General features: G+C 40.2%; 1 protein-coding gene across 9 annotated transcripts in view; it reads right to left on the bottom strand.

Annotated features, from left to right (window-relative positions):
- GRIA4 (glutamate ionotropic receptor AMPA type subunit 4) overlaps positions 1-23,562 on the bottom strand; it is a 219,285-nt gene extending 195,723 nt beyond the window's left edge. For 8 of the 9 annotated variants that reach the window (XR_007201606.1, XM_048294671.1, XM_048294674.1 and 5 more), the window contains exons 1-2: positions 23,336-23,544; positions 22,042-22,200 (exon numbers count right to left, since the gene is read on the bottom strand). Coding sequence is in view for 8 of the 9 variants with exons in the window: in XM_048294671.1 (XP_048150628.1) it covers positions 22,042-22,200; positions 23,336-23,423 (247 nt within the window). In the remaining variant the exon portion in view is untranslated. Of the gene's footprint in view, positions 1-22,041; positions 22,201-23,335 lie in introns of all 9 variants that reach the window. The other variant, XM_048294677.1, reaches the window with a different exon arrangement.
- Between the last annotated feature and the right edge of the window lie 721 nt (positions 23,563-24,283).

Below are 24,283 nucleotides of genomic sequence, written 5' to 3'. Positions count from 1 at the left end.
AAATGAAACTGAAACTACTGAAAAAAATTTGATAAAGGAGTTAAGAGCCAATGCTATTTCAGGTAAATGTCAATGAACTCAATCTAACCAACTTTGTGTAAAGCCATTTACACCAAAGCTCCCCCCAGTCTAACAAAGAGGACTCTAACATCAAAAGCCAACAGTGTCATGTCTTGCTTTTTTTGTTTTGTTGGGGCTTTAAAAAAAATTAACTAGCCACAGCCTCCACCCTGCAATGCAGGCAGAATTTTAGTATTCCAGGTCTGTGAGTGTAGTTCTGTGGCAAATAATTTGAATTATGTTTCAGGGGTTGCAAGGCACCAGACACTCCTCTAAGAATTTTGTGCTACCGAAAAGTAATAAAATAGAGAGGAAATTGGGCTGACACAATTCCAGAACTACAGAAATGCAGCTCACAGACCTCGGCTCTTATCAGTCTTTGACAGGTGCATTTAGGTACTCTTGGGTTATTGCTCTCAGACCTATTAACCTCTACCGAGCCCAGATTTCGCCTCTTACAGTCAAGATCCTGCAGGGATATGTGGGGCATGTGATTTAATAGAAATCTCCAGAAAGAACAGCGTTTCTCACATCCCCGGTTTTTCTGCCACCCTCAAAAAATCTCCTTACAGAATAAAGTAAAAGTTTTGCTTTATCTCCTAAGCATAAAGAAGCAGACATTGCATGCCAGGATGGCAAGAGAACTGCTGTATAATGTATTTCCCTACTGGTTGTTTCCTTTTCAGGCTGCTTCTTTTTCAGGGCTCCCAGACAACCACAGCATCTAACCGTGGACTTGGAAACATCTACATTAAGGGCAATTTTACTGCAAAAGGTAACAACAGATAGGACCACAGATTTTATTTTTTTACCTCTTATATTCCTGACCTCAAAAAGTCCAGTTTTCAGCTGCCAGCTGTGAAAATCTCTTTTCCTGCATCATCACTGTTATAAAAAAATCTCAGAAGATGAAAAATAACTTTTTGGTGTATCTATGCACCACGGGATTTTGGATTACAATCTTTAGTTGTACCGTGGCATTGCCCATTGCCTTCACTGGGACCATTACAGTAATGGATGGGAAAGTAGCAAAGAACTCCACAGATGCAGCACTAACATTCAGAGATGAGACACCAAAGCTTTTTCTCGCCAACGTTTTGAATATATAGAGTTTTGCCAAGATAAGGTTTTGGCCAAGATCCAGTGCAGGGAAGTTTTTATAAGAACTAAAAAGAGCTTCTGGTATTCAGCCAAAGCCTCTAGTTGCTATTAGTTCTGAGGCTGACCTCCTTATTTTAATATTCAGTGCATAGTTTTCATTTCTTGCATGGTACCCCACAGTGGCTTTGGCTTCTAGGGAAAAAAGTACCTCACCTGAAAGAAACTGAGCAAAACTACAAAGAATCATAAAATCACAGGGTTTTTTATGTTGGAGGAGACCTTCAAGATCACTAAGTTCAACTATTAACCAGTTTGTCTGGGAAAAAAAAGGAATGTGCCATACATCTAAACAAAAAGAAAAAACCACCAGTACTCTTAAGGTCATCAGCTGAATCACTCTACACTAATAATTTTATGATGTTCCTAAATATGCAGTAGATGACTGTAGGTACTCTTACACTTTTTAGAAAGGACTGTTTTACCCAGATATGAGGTAAATAAATCAGTTCAGTGGTTCTGGGACATAAGACTACTATCCCCAGCTGGGAGGGGGAAACACATAATACTATCTTGCCCACTTAGATATCTAGCATGTTAGCAAGTCTGTAGAAATTGCCTTGGCATATGTAGAGTGCAAAACAAAAGCCTTGAGGAGGCGAGGATACGCAGGTAGTATTTGCCATTTTGGGAGGATCACATGTCCCAGGGTGTCAATTCTTTTCACCAGTTCCTGGAACAGGCAGAACATTTTCACTGCACCCTCCTGCCACATGGTATTACCACACCAGTCCTCTGATGCTAACAGACAACGCCAAACCATGGTCTTGCTTCATGACAGTGCTCTGTGGGACTAGGTGTTACCGACCCAAGCTGACGGTGAGGACAGGGCCTCCCCAGCACTACAAAATTAGAAGTGTACACGAAGATCTGCAGTGGACACAGTGGAGTAATTCTGTCCTACCCTGCCTGCCATGGTGCCTCACGTCTGCACTTTATTACCTACTGAGGGTAATAGGCCGTTAGCTTAGGAGAACAGTGCTATTAATGGATTCTGTTACAATATAATGCTTCGTTAACAGAGCTCTCAAAGAAATCAACAACTTCAAAACTCCCATAATCAATCCAATTTAATCTGATATATGCTCTGTCAAATTGCATTTCAAAAGGCTTTTATAATACTGAAATTCAGTTATCTAATAACAGCATTAGCAATGTTAATTTTCTAATCAGAATGCAAAATCATTAATTAACCATGCCTTCTTTAACTAAAAGAAGCTGCAGTTCCTAATCAGTAACCCTATGAATCCTTTGATGTTTATGCATAGAAAGGGTACACTCTCCTCTGGAAATACCTGTGAGGCTTTCATTAGTGCTGGTGTTTGCGTTGGACACAAAATTGCTTCCTTGGTTCTGAGCCTCTCCCGTCCTTCCATCTTGTGCCATTACCTACAGCCACAAGAGGCCGGTGCTCAGTAGCACGAGCAGCATTCCTGGGTGGTCCTCGCTTCCTGGAAACAACACTCAGTTGTCCAAAGACACCTCAGGTCAGTCCCAGCAGTCCAAAGACGTTGGTTTGCCATCATGCCTAGCCTGTCCTTATTTTAGCACAGGAGCACATAAAAGAACCTGTAATTGTAACAGGATTGGAAACCTGCCCCAGAGCAAGAATGGCAATTTTGCCTCAGGTAGAGGATCCACCTATCTCCGGAAGTGCCCAGACGGGAGTAATTCCCCTGAATATGTTCCCAGCACTCAACTATTTATATTTACCGCTCCTGGGTCTTTCTGAGTGGTCTGAACTCATGGATCTCTGCCAGTGCACAGCTAATTTGAACTTGAATCCATGCAAACTGCTTGCATCCCCATTTTTCTTCAGAAAAAGGTCCCATAGGACTACCACTTGTCATGCAAAAAACACATCTGTTTGTTGTTTCATTGTTTGTTTGCTTGTTTTGAATCTGCTGCTTAAAAACTTTTTTGGGGAAATGCAGAAAAAATATATGAAATAAATAACTTTAATTTACACTGTTATTACTTAAACTCCGAAGGTTCATTCTGCTCTCTGGAAACAATTGTTTCTATACCTCAATTGTTATTAAAAAGTCAGCACAGACATAAATTTTCCTTTAGAACAGCCCAACAATAAACAGAGGGATTATTTTCAGAATTTTTTTTCAGGCAAAGATTAATATGTGAGAAGCTTACACTACATATTTAATATATTATTTCAACAAAAGTTAAAAGCAGAACAGTAAAACAATAGTTCAGCAACTTTTCTTGCCATTTACAATCAGGGAATTAATTTTCCTGGGAAAAAACTGTGCTCCATGCTCCAGGAATACACCCTTTAAATTTGATGATAAACCAACTAGCAACTGAATATCCCACACTAAAATTAAATGACAGCTTTAATGTTACTAGGGAAAATAAAACATATCGCTAAGGCTATAAACTTGTTCATGACAACACTATAAGATAAAAACAAGAAAGCAAGAATGCATGCACCATTTTTACTTTCATAACATTAGATTGCCATGTAATAGCTTATTTGCTCATTAAAAAAAAATTCCTATCTTTCAGACAGAGCATTCACAGAGAATAAAGACAACCATAAAACACAAGCATCATGAAGTTTCTTACACCTATATCTAAATAAGTAAATGGCTCTCAGACTGTGCTCCATCTGTCAAGAAGCTAGTGAGGGAATTTAGTCCCCTTCAAGCCTGCTGGCAACTGGTTCCTTAGCCTCAAGCAAGTATTTCACTTTGTTTCCCACATTTGTAAAATATTGTGCTCTGGCCTGAAGAACAATGAAATGTTCTCAATGCCTTGTTCAGCTGAGCATTTCGAAGGAAATATGCTTAACTCTATGCATACACGTAATTGCAATGATTTTGACATAATAGGTTTTCCTGAAAAAGCACAAAAAGAAATTTTTTCTGAGATGAGCCTTGAAGAACATCTGTAACTTGTGTTTTAAAGTAGAATTGCTAAAAGCATATTGGATGGTCATAAAGTAACGATTATTTTCACTTGTAGGCTGGCTACAAGTAACTTGTAGCTGATAGGGTGTAATTTCTTTCTGAAGTATAAAAGTGCCCCCTTAAACTCTCAGCGATGGGGAATAGGATCCTGCCCTGACATGATTATGCCATTGATTTCCTTCTCTTTCAACATTTTTATGAATTTTCAGTTTTTAAAATAGCAGATCATTGCTGATGAGAACATCTAAAAAAAAATGAAATTTCTGTGTTTGGCACATACATGAATAAACTGTTGGAAATTGGACCTCGAGTCATTTTGCCATGATATTTGCTTAGGAGATGTTATTGCACACACAGCATAGATAGCTGAGCACTGAATCTTTCTGAAATTTGCAGCTGTCCTGGAAACTATAAAAGAAGTTGGTTTTGGCTGATTTTACTTATTTTACAAACAGAAACAGAAACAGAAGTTGATAGTTAAAGTCACTTCACCAAACTACTGATTCTGTAATTGGGTGAAACCATTTATGTGCTTCAGCAGAAGCCCTACCGACCTTTTTGTTGGGACAAAATAAACTGCCTTTGACATTCGGTGATCCAATTGGGAGAAAAATTCAGCCCTATTTTTCAGAAAAGTGAGAACAGCATCTCCCATTAGCTTTCTGGCTGATGGAACAGCGTGTGTCGTCAGCACACCACTCCTGGAAATAAGGCACCAAATGCCTGATCAGTAGAAAATGAATGAATCATAGACTGGGTGGAATTGGAAGGAGCCTGAAAGGCTGTCTCATTTCAACCTCTGCCAGGGGCAGGGACACCTTCCACTAAGCCAGGCTGCTCAAAGCCCCATCCAACCTGGCCTTGAACACTTCCAGGGATGAGGCATCCACAGCTTTTCTGGGCAACCTGTTACAGTGCCTCACCACCCTCACAGGAAAGAATGTCTTCCTAATACCTAATCTAAATCTTAGCATAACTTCCAGGGGGACCTGCTCCATGACTTTGCTGGCCACCAAGGTGAGACTGACTGGTTTCTAGTTTCCTGTGTCTTTCTTTTTTCCCCTTTTTAAAAACAGAGGTTATGTTTCCCCTTTTCCAGCCAGTGAGAACTTCACCTGCCTGCCATGACTTTTTAAGTATGCTTCTGAATATCATTTTATAAGCAGGTGTTTTCACAGTAGGCAATCAATGGAGTATGATGGCTTTTTTTGACCTTCAAAAACTACAGGTACCTTTTTCATTCAAAATCTATGAATTATGTTCCCAACTAAACTGCATGATGTAGAGTAAAATAAGTTAGTGGCCCTGGAAGTTTGTGTTCCCACAGACTCTCCGAACACCCAGGTGTGGGGATGGGTGGAGGCCACGGAGCCTCCCAGCCAAGCCCTGATCCAGACAAAGAACTCCATTTAGGAGCAAAGTAACATACATCTGACACTAAGCCTTCACACAAACAGTGCATTGTATTAAATATCATTTTCATCCTAAGAGTCTAAAGACCCAAGAGAAAAGGATATTCTGAATAAACAAAGAACTTTCATTTTCTATCTTCCACTACATCTTCCATTTAAAATGGTATTTCAAGCCATGGGCATATATATTGCAGAGTATTTACACATTTATTCACTTTTAGGTTAAAAGCATTCCTAGTTACAATAATTATCTCTAATGATCTAAAATTATGTACTCATCATTTTCTTATAGTTGATTACTTCTCCAAAGCCAGCCTGATGGTTAGGCAATCGTGTGCTCTGCTATCTAGACTCAAGTTACAGTTGAGTATGTGATATACTGAATATACCTTACACTTCCTACACACTTTTAATTTAGCCTGAAAAACAACTGTTGAAGCAGGTGATTGTATGTTAACGAGAGAAAGATTGTGGAAAATTTATTACCTAAACATAGTTTTACGTAATTAAATCAATGACATATCATCTATTGTATCACCTAAATTGATAAGCAATTCCTGGAATATTTAACATTAAGTCAGTTAAACTTCTATATCCAAGAACAAATGGAATGGACGTGGTTAAGAATTACTTTATTTAATACATCCAAAGTTTAAATGGCTGCTATTAAGTAACTAGAGAAATATCTGCCACAAAACATACACAACATCATGGCTGATCCTGGAGCTTTTGCATTCAACAGCTCACATTGTGCTTAAAGCTAAGTTTCAGAATTCTGAACATTTGTGATGAATGTACATTTGTCCTATTTCCAGCCCCTCTTCCTGGAATGTCTTTGAGAGTCCAAGAAAAATAGCTGCAGCAAGACAAAATGGAGGAAAGAAAAATTCTACACATTCTACTGAAGCATCTATTATCTATGCACCATCTTCCATTTATCTTTCTTGCACTGCAAAGCCAGCCCAGTCTATTTGTCTACCTCCTATTAATGAATTATGAATATACCTGATAATTAAAATTCGGTATTTACAATTCTGGCTGTGCAGTGGTACAATGTGTGATTCAAAGCTGTCGCTCTGTGTTAAGAACAAGGTATGCAGATCTCCAGGTCTCTGGCAGCATTTCAAGCTGTCTTGCTAGAAACACTTAGCAGACGCTCTTATGACATGGACACAGTGTATTAACCCTGAAGAGCAAGAAAAAAACCCCACGTAGTTTCAAGGCATACAAACAAGCACCAATTATTTTGCTTATTAAAAAGTCTGAAAGTTTCCCTCTGAAATCACCTCTTTTTGGAGTCACTTACATACATCTTAGTGGCTGCAATTGAGCTTTTAATGGCAGAATTCTCCCTGCAGTAAGCCTGAAGCTGATAATCAGCATTTTTATGCTCTTACCTCTATGGAAGAAATGCTTATGCCTTCTCCAGCCCCGCTGCCCAATCACCCTCTCCTGTGGGGATGCAGGTGGGCAGCTCCATGTCTGGAGCCCAGCAGCTGGCAGGCAGCCACGGAGGTGGGCACTGCTCCGCACGGCTGGAGCTCAGGGCAGGTTTGTTCCATTGCTCTCAAAGAGCTGCTGCTTCCCCGACTTTTGAACAACTTTACCAGCTAAACCTCACCCCATCCGATAACCAGCCCTGCCTGTCACCCAAGTGCGTACACATCCCTTCCCCAGGCCCAGCTGGGATGGGACGGCAGCTGCAGGGACACCGTCCACCTCCAGTCAGGAGGTGCCACAGCCCTGCGTGGGAGCACTGACACATCCCTGGTGGCCGTGAGGCAGCAGCTCCTCCACAGGGCAGTAATGACCCGTGAAACAGCATTAATCCAACACAACACCTGCCCCCATGTGCCTCGCTGAAATGGAAAGTACCAGCCCTGCCCACATTCACCCACTTTGGAGTTTTCTTTTTTTTTTTTTTTAAGATTTCTAAGATTTATGAAGGTGATTCTTATTGGTTTTGAATTTGAGACAAAACAAAACAAACTCCAAAAAAACCCAAACAAAAAAATCAACATCAAAGCAAAACCATCATCCCAAGCATATTTGAAAGATCACACCTGAATGGTCACATCTCTTGCTCACGCTTGATCACATCACTAACAAAGACATGCATGTTAGAAGGACATCTTCTGCCCTCTCTGCAGAAGGACTTTCCTTCAGGTCACAGTTGGTCTTTTTGACTAGAGAATGCAGAAAACACAGATGGCAGGTATGACAAAAAATATGAAATATATATATATGTAAAAATCATCCCTGATAGTTGGTAGGTTCCTTTCATAAAGCTTGGTGGATGTGATGGCCCAAGAGGGAAGGCAGAAGGAAGGACAACACCACATCAGGCAGTTCACTGGGACTTGACTTCACTCATCTCCAGCGGCCTGTTCTTGTTTTTCCGGGGTGCCCTCATTACTGCCTACACCCAAGAGATCAGCTGTAGTCTCTTGAGATCCAGAGTGTGCTCTGGGCAACACCATGGACAATGACAGAGGAGCAAGAGGGGCAGAACAAGCTGCTGAAAATCACTGTCATCCTCTGAGCATGTGGAGTGGGACAGAGGTGACTCACTAAATGCTTCTATAGTGCATGTGCACATCCCTGAATATTAGAAAACAATAATTAAGTTGAAATATGTAAGGACAGCACCTAAAATACAGTTAAATGGACTACTTGCTGCTCAGGGACAAATTTCACTTTGGTTTTACAACTCTGCAAATTCTGAAAACTGCCTTAAGTCTCTGAAATGTCTCTGACTTCCCCACCCTGTGAGGGACAGCAGAGCACTGAGCCAAAGTTTTGCCCTGGGAATTTCTAGCTGCTCTTTTTTTTTTTTTTGTTCTCCCACTGGGTGCTCTAAATAAGCAATTGGATGAATGCTATCACAGAGTTATTATTTCTGTAATAAATTTTCAAAACTACCTATATGTATAACTGTAAGCCAAAGTCCTTCAGGGACTGTCATAAATCCAAAAGCTGCCTGAGTGCTAGATTTAGTATTTTGATCATTGAAGTAGCTGAAAGTAATACAAAAATACATGTACAAAAGGACAGCTCTCTGTCAGCTATACACATTTACACAGACTTCTGGGCAACAGTTTCAACCAGAAATTAACAACTTGGTCTAAGTAAATTAACTGCCATCCAGGCTTCCAACAGAGCATTGGAATTTGCCCTGCCAGGATGCGCAATGCTTAAAGTACTTAAGAAGTCTCTTCCTGAAAAGTGTCTCCTAAAGGTTTACAGTTCTCCACATAAAGCCAAAATACACCATTTTAAAGGTATTTAAATATTTTATAGTGCTTTCTCTACATACAGATGGAAGAAATGAAGTTAGATGTTTTTGCATGTATCTGTCTCTGCACCTCAACCTAAGACACCATCCCAAAATGCTGTAGTGTGGCTGCAGTGAGCTGTTCCTATTATCCCAAACCTCCTTTCTTGGATACAAAAAATGTCAACCAAGTGCATAATTCGAAACACAAGTAACAATCCTAAGAAAACAGTCCAAGCTCCAAAAATTAATCTGGGTAGGGGCTCTACTGGATGAACGGTAGATGCAGGAGAAAAAGGCCCCAAGAAGGACAGGATTGCCAGCCATGTTCTGCTCTCCTCATGTCCTTCACAAAGCCAAATGGAGATGGAATTACCCGGGTAAACACAGAAGTGGCAGAAATGAGATACTCCAGCAAACCTTGACTGCAATCCTTTGAGGCCACTGTGAGGTGTTATCATTTCCAGCGGATTACAGCCAAACAGACATCAGGGACAAAAACATCTGTTTGGTGAGGATGAAGAGAAGAGAGTGAGAAGTATTACAGCACAACCTGTGAGATTGCCTTCTCATACAATGATGATGGGCCATGGTAGAAGTATTTCATCCAGTGTGGCACTGGGAATGGCCATATCCATGCTGCCCCCAGTGGAGGTCGGATGTGGGTTACAACTGGCTATATAGGGCGCAGAATTGTGGTACATCCTCAATTTTAGGATGTCTGAGCCATTATTTTGTCTCTTGAAGTCAAGCATCAGGATAGCCAGCCACATTAATGGACGTGACAAACAATTCTTTCAGTCACCCATGCTACAGATGCAGGGAGACAGTCTGCTTCGTTAATGCTTCCATCTCTGTCTGCTGAGAGAGTTGACAAAAAGGGGCAGGTTCCCACTAAAAGCTGGAATTGTTCTGTATTCTCAATGTGGAAAGTTAAGAGCCTATATCAACAAGAAAAAAAAAAAGCAAACCCTAGGATTCTCTATCACTTTTCTATTTTTGTCTCAGTGAAAAAACTGTAGCAGTACTTTGTTATGGTCACATACCATAAGGAACTTATCATCATCACAGCACTAACAATAGGTACAAAGTTTTGAAAGCTTGACATTGAACCTTTTAATTTTAGTTAAATGTGAAACACTTTTATTTGGGCCAAGAAGAGGGCCCAAGGGATTTTATTTCAGTGGATAGGAACTGCTAATTTACTGTGCCAATAATCCAACAGTTTGCAGACAATACTTTTCACAGACAGTACCAGACAGGAAGGCAGTACATTATTGTAATGCATATCTTAAGGAATCAACAGGCTTAAAGCAATACCTGTGTGTTACATTTTTGGTGGCACACACTTAACTCTCTTAACTAGTACTTCGAAGACCTACATGATGTGCAGTCAAGAAAAAAAATATCTTATGTAAGCATGCTCCCTCTGAACTGGAGAGATTATCCTTTAATGTTCTCCTGCCTTTTATAGGCACAAGAGGAAAAAAAACTTCTTCATGGTGCCGATTCCTCTCATTCACATTCTCTTTCATGACTTCATTTGTGCAGTCAATTGCTCACAGACGTGAATAGAAAGGTGGCAGTACAGCCCTGCTTTACCTTATCAAATATAAGGGAGGAGGAGGGTGAGGCCCTGGAGAGCAGTTTCTTGAGGTGATGCTGCTGGAAGTGGATATCCATACCTTTTCAAAGGGGTAACATTATGCTGGATCTCATTTTAATCTCAGGGACACTATGTAAGTGCAAGGAACTGCAATAATTATTATTATCCTATTATTGTAATTGCTCAAAGGATTTTCTGCTAGTCTCCCATTTAGCATAGCATGTGAACATCTGACAAAGAAAATGTGATTAAGGTGTGAAGCTCTGGTGCCTGCCAGCTGAAGAGCAAAAGATTCCCATCATAAACAGTAACTGAAAGAATGATGGGTTTTCTGGTCCTTTCATCAGGAAATAAAAATACAGTAGTTCTTCAACATCTGTTAGAGACCCAGAAAAGAGTGGAGGGAAGCAATCCAATTCATCTGCATGTACTGTTTTTTGTGGTACAGCACCACCACTCCCTCAAAGTGCTGACATGTTGGAGTCCAAGTCTGACTTGGGGGAGTAAAACAGAGATGGGAACAGGCAGAGTTTTTCTGAGGTCATATAAGGACGTAATTTCTTTTCTGTTTGTAACAAATAAGCAAATGGTTTTTTGCTGTTTCCCTTTCCTTCCTTTCCCTGCAGTAGTTAAGCTGACAGTTATCTGCAATCAATACATTACAGGAGCTAATAAGCTGCTGTGTCTGCTGGTGCTGAACCCAGAAGCCACAACAGCCTGTCCCTAGCTGTAAGGTAAGGTTGGGACATTCTGACAGCTTCTGGGATGCAAAGATACTCTTCTTGGTGGTGCAGAGCATGGGAAGCACCATGTCAACTGCTTCCACTGGTGGTGCATCTTGAATACTGCTCCCATTTTGTCATGTAAAGCTGGGGCATGTAACAATAAAAAAACAGGGAGAGGAAGAGAGCTGATGGAAGAGAACAGAATTTTATTTGTGTCTCTTGGAACAGTATTATTTAGTCTTATGCTCTTCCATATTTTTTAACTCCTCCTGTGCTTCACTGGACATGTGGACTAGGTGTTACTTCCCCCTCTGTACTAAGTTTCCAGCTTGGCACAACCACATGTTCACCTTAAAGTTTTTTAAAGTCATGTCAGCTCACACCAGCTATAATCCCTGGTTCACACACACCAGCCATACCTTCCAGCTGTTTTCAGAAGCAGAAAATACCCCACACAGCAAGAAGTGCTCCATGTCAGTCTGTTCTCTGCTCTCTGAAACCTCTTTCCCCAACACTGAATAATGGTGTTTCTTTAAAACACAGCTCCTGATGTATCTTGAACCCCTTCTCCCTCCCAACTGAGGGTCAATGGAGGGCAAAGAGCCCTTCAGGAGCTTCAGGAGCAAGATCTCAAACTCATTAAAGCCCTTACTCCAGGTAATCTCTCATTTCTGAGTCTGCAAAGGTGCCTGAAGAACCAGGGCACACCACCTGCCACCTGTGCTCCAAATCATCTCACACAGCACCTGCTGAAACCTTGTCAATTATCTGCTGCACACATGGATTTGCACTAACTGTACCTGGTTCTTTTTCTGAGTTGTCTGAAAACAGCTTTCCATTTTCCAGCTGATTTTAATAATAACTGAAAAATAAATTATTTAATTAAAACATTTAATGGATGGAGTGGTAGTAAACAAGACATTGTAAATACAGCTATTAGTACACCAATAAATAATTGTTAAGGTCTTCTGTTACTATTTGTCCCTGTTTTAGTGACTTATATAGTATAAGGAAAGAAAGGGTTTGTCCTTTTTTTATTCTTTCTATATACATTTGCTATTCAGAATAGTGCAACAGATCATCAAAGACAGCTATGGGAGCACTTCTTGTATTCCTTTATTCGGTCTTTTGCTTTCTGCAAATATTCTTGTGTTTTAAATCTCATTCATTGTCATGTTTTGTTCAGGACGCAATCTCCTCTGACACACAAAGCAGATGAAACTAGGGATTTCCAAAGCTAAATTCATAACTCTTGATCTCTTAACAGCCCAGAGGCTCCAGGTGAAAGCAGTAATAGATTCACATCCTCTGTGGCTCGTAGAAAGTGAAATATGTGTAACATATATGACCATTAAGTTGTACTTGTAGGTAGATGAATCTGTGAATACAAACAATGGGGATTAGCATACATTTGTTAGCAAAAATGTACTTAAAGGTCTTGGAACCTATTTACCAAGCTTCTACTACTGTTGCTTCAAGCCACAGTCCCTGCTGGGGTTAGGAGATGTTATTTTCTTATGAGAGGGAAAAAGCCCCACTGTTTGTATCCACCTTAAGTATTTTTCAAGGCAAGTTGAAACTTGAAAAAACTAAGTCCTCACATCTTGGCACACCTACGCCATGCTACTAAGGGCGTCCCACACCACCCTTCTGTGCTGTGCTATACCAACCATCCAGAACAAACCTTAGGGGCTCTGGGAGCTTCACAGCTCTGAAAACTGGATGAAAATCATGCTGATTATGTAAAGACCAACAATAAACCCAGCGGGCATTTTTTTTCTTGCCTACTCTGTATGGCTCCTACATTCAACACAGGTAAAGACACTGGGTGACATATCCCAATGATGTGTTGATGATATGACAGTTTATCTGTGATTTTTTTCAGTCTTCAAGTCAACACTGGATTTATTCAGGAAAAAAAATTACGGGTTGGATAAAGGTATTGAGGCTGGCTGACAAGCATTTTGATGATCTCACTGGGTGTCCAAAATGGTCCCATCTAGCCTTAGAATACAATAATCTGTGAACATTATTACATGCTATCCACACTCCCACTTATTTTGGTGACCTTTACTTTTTCTTCTTGGAAGCAATGATGCTCATAGCCATCAGTCAACATTTCCTCCCCCAGACTGCTTTCACATCTCTCCTACATCATCTGTAAGGACTTGGATCACTTCCATACGGCACGACACCTGACCTTCCAGACACGCACGTTCATGGGACATACGTAATCCTGCAAGAGATGCCAATGAAGGTCCTCCCAATACACCTCTTATGCTCTTTTTCTTGGACCTTTGCTTGTGCCTGCAGACAGCAACTCTAATGATTATCTATATAACATATCACTTACAGTATTACTCTGCTGCTTTTACCACCCAAGAGAAGCACTGAACAAAGATAATGATTTCTAAAAAAAGGACCTGAGAAAGAAAAACTTCCCTGACCAGTTCTCAACTGGAGGTCACACACCAAGATACAGAGACGGTGTTAACAGGATGTGCAAGCAGCCCCAGAAGCCAGCTTTTTACTTGGCTTGTGCGTTCTACTTGGAGGGTAAGTGAGAAAAACTCCTGACTCAGCCAAGACCCCATGACTATTGATTTTTAAAGGAAATTATCCTCCCAGCTGCAGTGTTTTTGAAAAGTCCACTCTTAAACACTCCTCGCAGTTTAAACGAATGGAAATTACGAAGGCTGGAGGCCTTTATTAGCAAACCTCACTGGGACAGATCCACACAGAAAACCTGGAGGAAATCACTAAATGAAGATCCTACACTACTCTGCTGAGACATAAGGTCTGTAAAATCTTCTCCCCTTTTCCCCTCATCAACTTAGGTGAGGAAACAGAGGGCTCAGTGTATTGATGGACACATGCTATTTAAAAAAAATTATAGCTTTTTCTCCTGAATTTTACATGAATGTATCCGTGTTTGATATCTTTTTCCCTCATACTCAGTGTTTTCCAGACCTTAACACAGCATCATCCAGATCTATATTTCACGTTAACTACTCGCATGAAACACTTCTACTGAACATCAGGAATATTAAAGTAGAACAGGAAACTTTTGGGGATAAATAATAATCTACGTTTTGTACTTTCTTTGCGCTATTTCCTCTCCTTCTGCTGTTTCTACCTTGAATATGTATTACATGAATCACTTTACCCACTGGGAAAACAGATCAGACCCTGACATTGTGGTATCAGTGAAATCTCTAATAAAAAGAAATCACAGAATGGTTTGGGTTGGAAAGGGACCTTGATGATCATCAAGAATGAAGCATAATGCATACCTGAGGAAGAAATTAACAAAACCAGAATATTTTTTATAATAATTCCTAATTATTTTGCAAAATAATTTCTAATATTAACATATGTATACCCTCTTACATCGCAATGTGAAAATGTAAATTCCATATCCTTGGACACAGGCAAGCAAAACATGAAAGTCTCAATTCTTTTCAGCAATTAACTCTCTCTACCTGTAAACTTTCCTAAACCAATTTGATGGATAGGCACTAGGAATACCTGAACTGTACAAAAAGATGATGTGCAATTAAAAATGAAGTTCCATTTAGGGGTTTAAAAGTTTACTATGAAAATACACCATAGAAGCAACTGGAAGACTGTGCGTGCAGAAATGGCACATGATCTACCCCACAGAGGGTCTGAAAGTGAGAAACAGAAGAGCTGTTTTGAGTAGTTAAATAATTATGTATTTTAATATGTCTTCAAACTGTGTTTAAAGCCTTTCCCCAAAAATAATCTAATAAATAAGCTAGTGAAAAGTGTAAGTACTTCTTTCTCTTGGGTTGTATTTGTATTTACCGGAAAAAATAACTGCATGTTGGCCATGAATATAGTGAAAGGTACTGCACAAGCCTGCATGCTTCAGGAGCAATTGCTGCATATAAATACAACACTGAAATAGCCTGTGGAACACAAGAAAACAGTTGCCCAACTGACTCTCTTTGTAAACAGGCAATTATATACCAGGGGTCCAATGTCTAAACATTTTGGTTTTTAAAAATAACAGGAGTTAAGTAATTTAATACTTTTAAAAATTTGAGCTATGAGATTAAAAATGAGAACATATTCACCTTGCAAAAAAAGTGGATTCCTACTATTCCTTCTTTATGAGAGGTTCCAATCTGCAATCACTGCTCAGGTAGAGCCACTATTTAGATCAAAACCATCTCTGTCTGGGGGAAAAAACTGCAGGACAAGGGCCAGTGTTTGTATTGGAATTTATTAATGTTAGCATAGCTGGTCAAAACCTAGCCATTACAGTAGCTCTGTTGTAAGTATCCTGGTATTCCCACTTGAGTCCAACATAAAATTTCTCTATAGTCAGCTCTGGAAGAACTGGTGAAGAGGAAGGACGAGCTGGGTCTCCCCAATGCATTGCCAGGACAAGGGTGACAAGATATGTGTCACTGTGGTTCCATCTTCTTACCATAAGAAGCCAGGAACTCAATAGCTGCAATTATTTGTACAAGTCAGGCAGACACTTCATCTGGACCATGGGAAAAAATAGTAGGGAAGAAACACAGTCCTCACAAGGAAGTAGCACTACCGCGAGAAGACACTTGCCCTATGCATTATTGCACAGAGGAGGACAGATTCTCCTAAGTGCTCAGGAGCAAGCAGTTCCCAACAGGAGGGCAGGTGCTGCTAACGACTCTGGAAAATACTAGAATGTCTCTGAGTGCCAAAATGCAGGGTAGCCTTTCTATTTGAACTTGGGTGCCTGAAAGCAGATATCGTTAATATAGAATTTTTGAGATTACTTAAGATATAACTGCATTGACAAGCACTGAATCCATATCAACATTGACAAAAACCAGTAAGATCTTTAAAAACCATAATAAAACCCAGAAGCTATGTAAGAAGCCAAACTAGACAGAGGAAAATATTAAAACTTCTGAGAAAATTTTTAAAAGTAAAACAACACCGAAATTTCCAAACAAGACACTGTGATCAGATACTTTTGAGTGAATTTATTTTCCAAAATTCAGAACAATTCTTTATTTACACAGGAATAAATTATCTAGTTTGACTTTGTGTCCTATCACATAACTTTGGTATGCCCACCTCAGTTGCAGAAGCAGACTTGGTGCTGTACTAGTCCAAAATCTTTGCCTCAAGCTAAGTACCCAGAGGAATAGAAATCCACAGAAGAGGCCAATTTTTCCCTATAATTACACTTGTACAATCATAGGGACATCTTCACTTTTGCACTAGCACAAATTTCGTACCCTTTAATCAGTCATATATTAAGGAATAGGAACTATGAGAAATGATTATTTGGTCCAACATGTTTAAATACAAAGAACTTCACCTGTTCCCAATCTGAAACTGCACAATTCATAGTAGGATCTAAAACGGTTAAGAAATCAAAGCAGACGTCTTCTCTGCTCATGAACAAGCAAGTCTCAAAACAATCAAGACCTAAAAATGAAATGCATGAGTTATTTTGACTAGCATACAAACTTAGATTACAATGATAAAGCTGAAGTTAATCAATTTAATTTACTTGTTAAAGTGCTTTGTCCTACACAACATGTACCACACTGCACTGGCTTCTGCAGGAGGAATGAAGGAACACAATCTTTCTTAGTAATGCTCTGAAATGAATATTAAATTATTTCTATAGGCTACTATAAAGCTTTTGAGTTTAGAGTTTTTGTCAGTCCAGTAGCATGCTAGGACAATAATTGTGTTTAATGCCAGGGAAATGGATGTTCTAGATTTTTAGGGTAGAAATCTGACTGTATGTCAGAGAAGGCCCATCATTTATTTTCTCAACAATAACCTTGAAAATTAAAACCAGACTCTGATGGACTGGAGATATTGACAGTTGATCTTCTCTCTGTTGTATGACTATTTACAAATATCACATTTAGAGATATGAAACTCTTCAAATATGGTTGTTCTTATCTCTTAAAAATATACAGAATCCTTCCTATGGCAGATGACACCCAAGTACACACATGTTCTTTGATTTCATCAGCAAGTGCTAATAATAAAATATTAATAGAAACTGTTTTCAGTAATTGGAGTCTAGCTTGAGATAAATTCCATGAATTAAAGCAACACATTCACTTCAAAAGGATTTTTGTAATCAAACCTATCTTAGAAGGGTAAAATTTAATCCAGTTCCATCTTTCTAGCCAACTGGTACACTATCTGCTTTTGCAGTTAAAACCTGACTGTATGGTAACTCCCAACACACTCCAAACTGCATCTTTGGGAATACTGCACTGCTCTTGATAGCAAAACACCATTCAGCTGTATGAAATCTCACTTTCTAAATAAAGAACACCATGGTTTTAAATGACACTGATTATTCAACCAAGGTTATGCTTCTATTGCTAAATTGAGTTGTAACTATAAAGCAGAATTAATAACCAAATTTAATGAAAATCCCATTATGATGCAGCTGAGTAAATCAAAGTTGAAACTGCTGTAGGTAAAATGACAGACACAATATAAGAGCAATACTACATGCAAGTCTATTTCCTCAGCTTTCTGGAGGTAGCAGAAATTTAACTCCAAAATGACACTGCCTCTCCCCTCAGTAGCATGCACAAGCCCAGAGACAGACACACAGAGGGGGGAGGGTGGCAAGGGAGGCTCTTGTCTGTCCTCAGGATTGCCTCTGACCTCAGTAGACCTTCCCCAGAAACTTCACTCCCACTGGTGAGGCAGAATCAGACCCTCCCATTCCAGGTCATCAACCCCACATAAATCTAGAGGGCATAAGAATCAAAGTACTAACTCTTGAAGAAAGAGGAAAGTTATTCCAAGATAGAAAATTTTTGATTCCAGTGGCCTTTTCTTTTCATCCATGTGGCACATAATAAACAAGGTTATGTTCTGGGAGGTTGTACCTACTGGGATTAAAATCTAGTAAAAACGAACAGTGCAAAAGAGGAAAGAAGTGTCTGATTTTCCCTAAATCACACTTATTAGGTGAATTCATATCAGAATACACATGAAGTCAAACAGACTCAAAGAGAAAAAAGCTTTACTTTTAGTATGAAACTCTAATGAAAGACTTGAATCAATCTCTCTTCTTCCCCTTTAGCCTTCTTCTGTGCAAGAACTGCAGACTGCTAAACATTAAGGATTTTTTAAACTTCAACAGAAAAATTCTCAGCCTCAAAACAAGAGCTGAAAGGCAAATAGCTATTTGTAAAATTATAGCACTACCTCTCCTAAGTATTCAAGCATGTTTAATGTTGACTGTGATGCTGAGATATAATAATGTACTATACAGATGGTGCACGGAGGGAAGAAAATTATTTTGCGTTCAGCTAAAGAATAAATATATACAGTCCTCTCCAAAAATCAGTGTATTGCTCCAGCATCTGAAATCAAACTGAATGCAGGTAGATTTCTAATCATGAGCAGAATTTCCTGCTTATAAGGTGCAAACCAACGTATGCCAATAGACAAATGTTTCAGCTCCGGTGTATTGTGTTCTGATGAGTAAGAATCTTGTACTATTCATGTTTTGGAATAATTTCAGCTCTGTCAGTAAGAGGGATTCTCTGAATAATGTATGTAGTGCAAAAGAAATGAACAGAGTTTAAACGAAACACGCAAATGTGAAGGGAAAAGAAAAAGGACTGAAACCTCCAGAGTGATATAGATCAGATCAATTTTGCTAACTCACAACAGATTCTATCTGCTAAAGCAACATGTTTCATATGCATTCATGATTTAAAATAAAAATACTGATGTTCTAGGCCTGTTTGAAGAAAACAAAACCACATAAAATAACCACTGGAAATTAGCTATGACACTGAATACACAAAATGATTCCAGTTCCAAAAGTACTCCTGGGTGAACATTTTGATGTATGTTTTTTACCTAGTGAAAAGAAAAAAAACATTAAAGTTTTTCCAGTGCTGCAGTGAGTTACCTGCTGGCATGCCATCCATAATCCTTTGGAATAATCTGTCTACTGTCCCTGACACATGCAAGGGGTCAGGCCCTGAATCTTCACAAGCAACCTCTGAAGCAAATGGAAACAGAAACAGAGGAAACTGGTAATGTCTCAGAGCTTTATGCTTGAACTCACATGCATATTCATCTCAGTCCAGCAGCTCTAAAGCTTTTGTGCTGTATATCTGGGGACATGTGCTCTGAGTAATTTCTGTGCAAACAGCAAGGTCCAAAGCCACCGTTTCACAGCAGTTCAGTAAAGAGTTTTCATTTCATATTGCCATGAAATCACTTAATTCAGAGCTAATGGTGGGGGTTTCTTTAATTAGGTTAGAAAAACTCACATCTGCGCTTTAGAAGCCTCTGTCAAGCCAGCAAATTCAATCACATGGAAACCAGTGTCCTCCAGCTATCAGACAATTGATTTTTGCAGGATTCTGCTCACATTTAGCTTAAGGAACATGAGATATGTTCATTCAGTTGCCAGTCGGTTTGCCTACATTTCATTAGGAGAAGATCTGTTGTTTAAAAAATATTCTTCAGTATTAAAATGTTTTTAAAAAGACGATGTAGTCAGATTATTGCCATGAGACTGGAAAACATGAAATAAACGCAAACGTGGACTAATGCAAAAATACATGTGGGTTTAAGTGGCAAATAGAAACATAAATAAGGCCTCTAGGATTATTTCTTTTTAACACAGACGTACAGAATTATATGAGCATACACACACGAGCACATAAATATACTTTTCCCTTTCTTCTCTGCCTCCCCCCATACTACAAGGATTCATCATTTCTAAAGCCATTAAACACTTTGGAACTGAAACTGGGTTCAGCTTAAAGAGGGAAAAAAGGATCAGGTTATGAATCACTATTTCTATAAATGACAGCAAACATAATGGGAGAGATGTTCCTCAGTTAAATTAAGGCAAAAATAACAAGGTGGTTGGAATGAGAGAAGATCTGCTGCAAATAGTGTAAACGGGCAAAGTTTTGAGCAAACACTTTTTGAATTTAAGGTGTTTAGTTTTGCACAGAAAAGTGGTCCAATTTTAGACAATTTAAAATTTGTGCAAATCAGAATTACTTCACTAACATTCAAATGGAAATACTGAGCAATATCCTTAATCCAGAAAGTAACAACAGCCTGAGAAATTCTCAGAACTAGATGCATAGGCAGAATCTAAAATAATTGAAATCACCTAAAATCACTGATTTTAGTACACAAATATTTTAGTCCCATCCTCTTTTACTAAAAATGTAAGTTTGAAAAAGGTACTGTGTCATTGGTCTCCATGGAATAAATATTATCAGTGCTTGCAAAAGTTGACATGAATTGTAATATTTTCTCAATGAACTACACCTGCATAGACCTGATTCCTTCCAGTTTCAAAGCATCTTCTGAAATGTTTTTACCTTAGGGAATTTGATATTGATTTCCATGGTAAACACAACTAATACATTGCTTAATACAGAATTCACACTTTATGGGACATCAGTCCTTCCTGCACAAAATGAATGGAGCCATTTTGGCAGCTCAGAAGCTTTTCCTCTTAAATAAGGTGGCAAGGTCATCTGAAACTTGAAGTAGCAAAGACTCGTATAAATAAATTTAGCAATCATACAATAAATTATTCATGAGAACTGCACAGCATACTGTACGTTTACATATTAAAAAGTGCCACAGAGATGGCAGTGAGAAAGTGAAGAGAAACACGACACGTATTTTAAAGGCACGATGAACACTAAGACATTCTCCAGCATGTTGCTATTTTAAACTCGCTCAGCAATGTTGCTTAGTGCATCTACTTCCAGAGGCAATTCACTCTTGAATGAAGAGGAGGGATTCAAAAACTTAAGAGCCACAGAGGAAAACCTACAGAGTCCTGAAATATGAACATCAAAGTAGTAACGCTACTACAGTCTTCAGCTTTGCCCCACTGTATACCACTGTCTTACATAATAACATGAACTCCTTTTAAGAAGCCAGACACACACGAAAATAAATAGAAATAATGCTTTGCCCCTCTCAGAGATTAGGCATATCTAGGATGCGGTTTTTTACCACTGATAAAGACCCTGAGGTGACTGAAGTGTAGCAAGTTCAGCTAATTAGACTTTGCTTTTTTTTTAGTAATAAATTAATTAAATATTACCTCATTTGTTAAGGGCATTTCTTGCTCTGTCTTCCTCTCATTGTGTATGTGCATCTGTGTCTATGTGGGAGGGTGTGTGTGTTTATAAAATATATAGTAGGACGAGAATATTTGTTCCAGTTGAGGTGGTCTGTGAAATCAACTAGATCAGATACTAACTTGATTTGGCACCAATGTATGGATGCATAGAGACATATCCACAGGATGTATGCATTACGAAATGGTAAGAGACATTTACAACCTAGAATATAAGAGCAGGGCTGCCTCAAGTGACATCACCAGATCAACTGCAGCGTCAAGCAACTCAGATTTATTATCCTGCACACCACTGCTTCCCTGTCTCCTTTCCAGCCATTAGAAAAGCATTTGGGAGTACACACATTATCATATATTATCAAATACACTCAAGGCACAGCATGCACAGAAGCAAACAAGAGTAACTGTGGGGTTTAATGCACTTATTGAGACATTCATAATTTTTCTTTACAACAACAAAATTCATCTCCATAGAAACCAGGAAGCAAGAAACTACAGTAATAACACTAAAGTAAATGTCACATCAGGTTAGTCAGCAGAAGGCAGGAGAAGGGATTTTGCTCCAGTTAGGAACTAACAAGGACTGCTGCCCCTTTTGCTCTTCTGCGAAGGGTATCTTTACCGAAGACAGACTTCCTGATGTATTTACAATGCAAGATAATGATGTGTTTTCCTGTTCTTGATACTGCAATTTACCCGTAAGGTGGTCAGATCAGTGGCATGTTTACTTACAGGCATTTGTTACAGCGAAGCTGTTAGCTGTTTCAATGTTGTCTACATGAGGAACCAAATTGAAAGGTGCTTCGGATGCATTGGGGCTGGTGTTATGAAGAAAGATTGCTAATCGAAAAGCAGTGTATTCCTGATCTGTGTTCCTGATGAAGAGACCACCTACAAAAAACAGGGGAAAAAAAAAGGCAAAAAGCAAAAGAAGCTGGGTAAATAATTTGCAAGCTACTTACTGCCTTGTTAGACTGAGCAACTGTCTCTCCTAAAGCTGCACAGTAAGGCAAGTCCTAAGACTTTAATGGATAAGGAACTAATAATATTCATAATCACAACCATTGCCTTTAAATCACTGTCTCAAATCGATTTTAACCTCCCTGATGCATTCATGCTTCTTTTCTGACTTCTCGGCTTTCAGCCTTTCATACATAAATACCCAGATTTGTCATGATTACAGTGACCTTTTAAAGTGTTTAGCCTCCATCTCCCTGAATCCGAACACACTGGTAACTCAGCTGCTCAACAGCCTCTCACATTAAGTGGCGGGCTGATTAAGCGGAACGATGCTTTCTGGATTAAAAAAAGAAAATACCAACTCGGTGCAGGATAATCTGCAGTGAAGAGGAATATAATGAACTTTTCTCCTCTGCAGCCATGTGCAGGCAGGCAGCAGCTCAGCCTTATTAGTAGCATCTTTACAAGTCCACATAAATGATGCAGTGATGGAGCTGAGCTGGAAAGAATTCAGATAGCTGCGTCCCATCTGAAACACGTCCGAAAGGAGGGAAGCAGGAGACGATGAGAAAGGGGTGAGGATGGGGCACAGGACTACAGGGAGACAGTTACAAAACCCTAAACTTTCCAACTACAGAGAGAAACGAAGGACGGCGTTGCCTTTTACCCCCTATCCCTGCCGGCTACCGCAACCTCCGGTGCCCAGGACTCGCCATTCCTTCGGGAGTCAGGCAAAAGCAAGGGGAGGCGGAGGGGGATGAAGCAGCCAAGGGGCATCAGCCCCAAACCCCTTCCTGCCGTGCCGATATCGCACACCAGGGGCTGGAAGGAGTTCTGCAAAAGACAAGCATCCTCCCTCCCGCACGCGAACGCACACAGAAATATTTACACACACGGACACACGGAGGCACATATACAGAACCACGAGGATGATTCGTGAAGGCAGGGAAATGGGATGGTGCTGGAGGAGAAATCTGCAAAAACTGCCTTCAGAGCCCCCTTTCCAACTCACTTCGCAAAGGATTAAACCCCTGGACACACGCACGCAGCCCAATGCAGCGCTTACCTATTTGCACGCTGCTAGGAAAAGCTCCCATTGCTAGTCCCCAAAAGCCAGAAAACAACAAGACAAGCTGTCTGCAAATTATCCTCATCTTCTCTTCTGCCTCTCTGTCTCGCCTTCTCCCGCTCGCTCGCTGGATGCTGCTCAAAGAGGCATCGAGGGCGAGCAGGATACACACAAAACCAGGAATTAAAAAAAAAACAAAAACAAAAACAAAAACAAAAAAAAAAAAAAAAAGGAAGGGAGAGAAAAAGAGAGGTTTCCTTCTTTTTCTTTTAATTTTTTTTTTTTTTTTTTTTTTTTTTTTTTTTTTTTTTTGTCTGGTGGTTTTGTTTTAGTATTTGTTCGCTATCCTCTCCCGCTCGCGCTCTGCCTCTCTCCCGGCTGCCGCTTCAGCAAGCCATGCCGCCGCGGCGGATTTTTCCCGCAGTCTCCATCGCCGGGGAGCGGTGTGTGTCCGGCTGCAAATGTTGCACATGCAGAAGATGGTGGTGAGTTTGGCGGCGGGGGGCAGCGTCTGGCGGAGGCGCGGCGCGGGCGGACATGCGCCGTGCGCCCCCCCCGCCGCCCGCACCGCCGCGGGCGGGAGCTGCCGCCGTGCGCGCCGCGCTCCGCCCCGCGCCTGGCCGCGGAGTCCACCCGCACCCGCCGCACACACGGCATTTGCCATTATTTTTAATTGTTTTGTGGGGTTTTTTGGTTGGGTTTTTTTTTTTTTTTTTTTTTTGTTTTTGTTTTATTTTGTTTTTTTTTGCCCCCGCCGCTCCCCCCGCCTTTTTCCTGCCGCTAGCCCATCCGCGGGCGCGGAAGTTAGTGCCGCGGGCGTAGGGTGCGAGGGCCAGGCAAGGTCAGTGCCCCGGGCTGGGCGCGGGGCGCGGGAGGCTCGGCCGCGACAGCCCATCACTGGGGCTGCTGCTATTAAGTACTAATTATTATTAATGAAGGTGGCTG

Source organism: Corvus hawaiiensis, chromosome 2 (assembly GCF_020740725.1).
Source record: "Corvus hawaiiensis isolate bCorHaw1 chromosome 2, bCorHaw1.pri.cur, whole genome shotgun sequence".
Classification (NCBI taxonomy): domain Eukaryota; kingdom Metazoa; phylum Chordata; class Aves; order Passeriformes; family Corvidae; genus Corvus; species Corvus hawaiiensis.
Note: the sequence above shows the minus strand (reverse complement) of the source record. Positions and strands in the feature narration are given on the sequence as shown.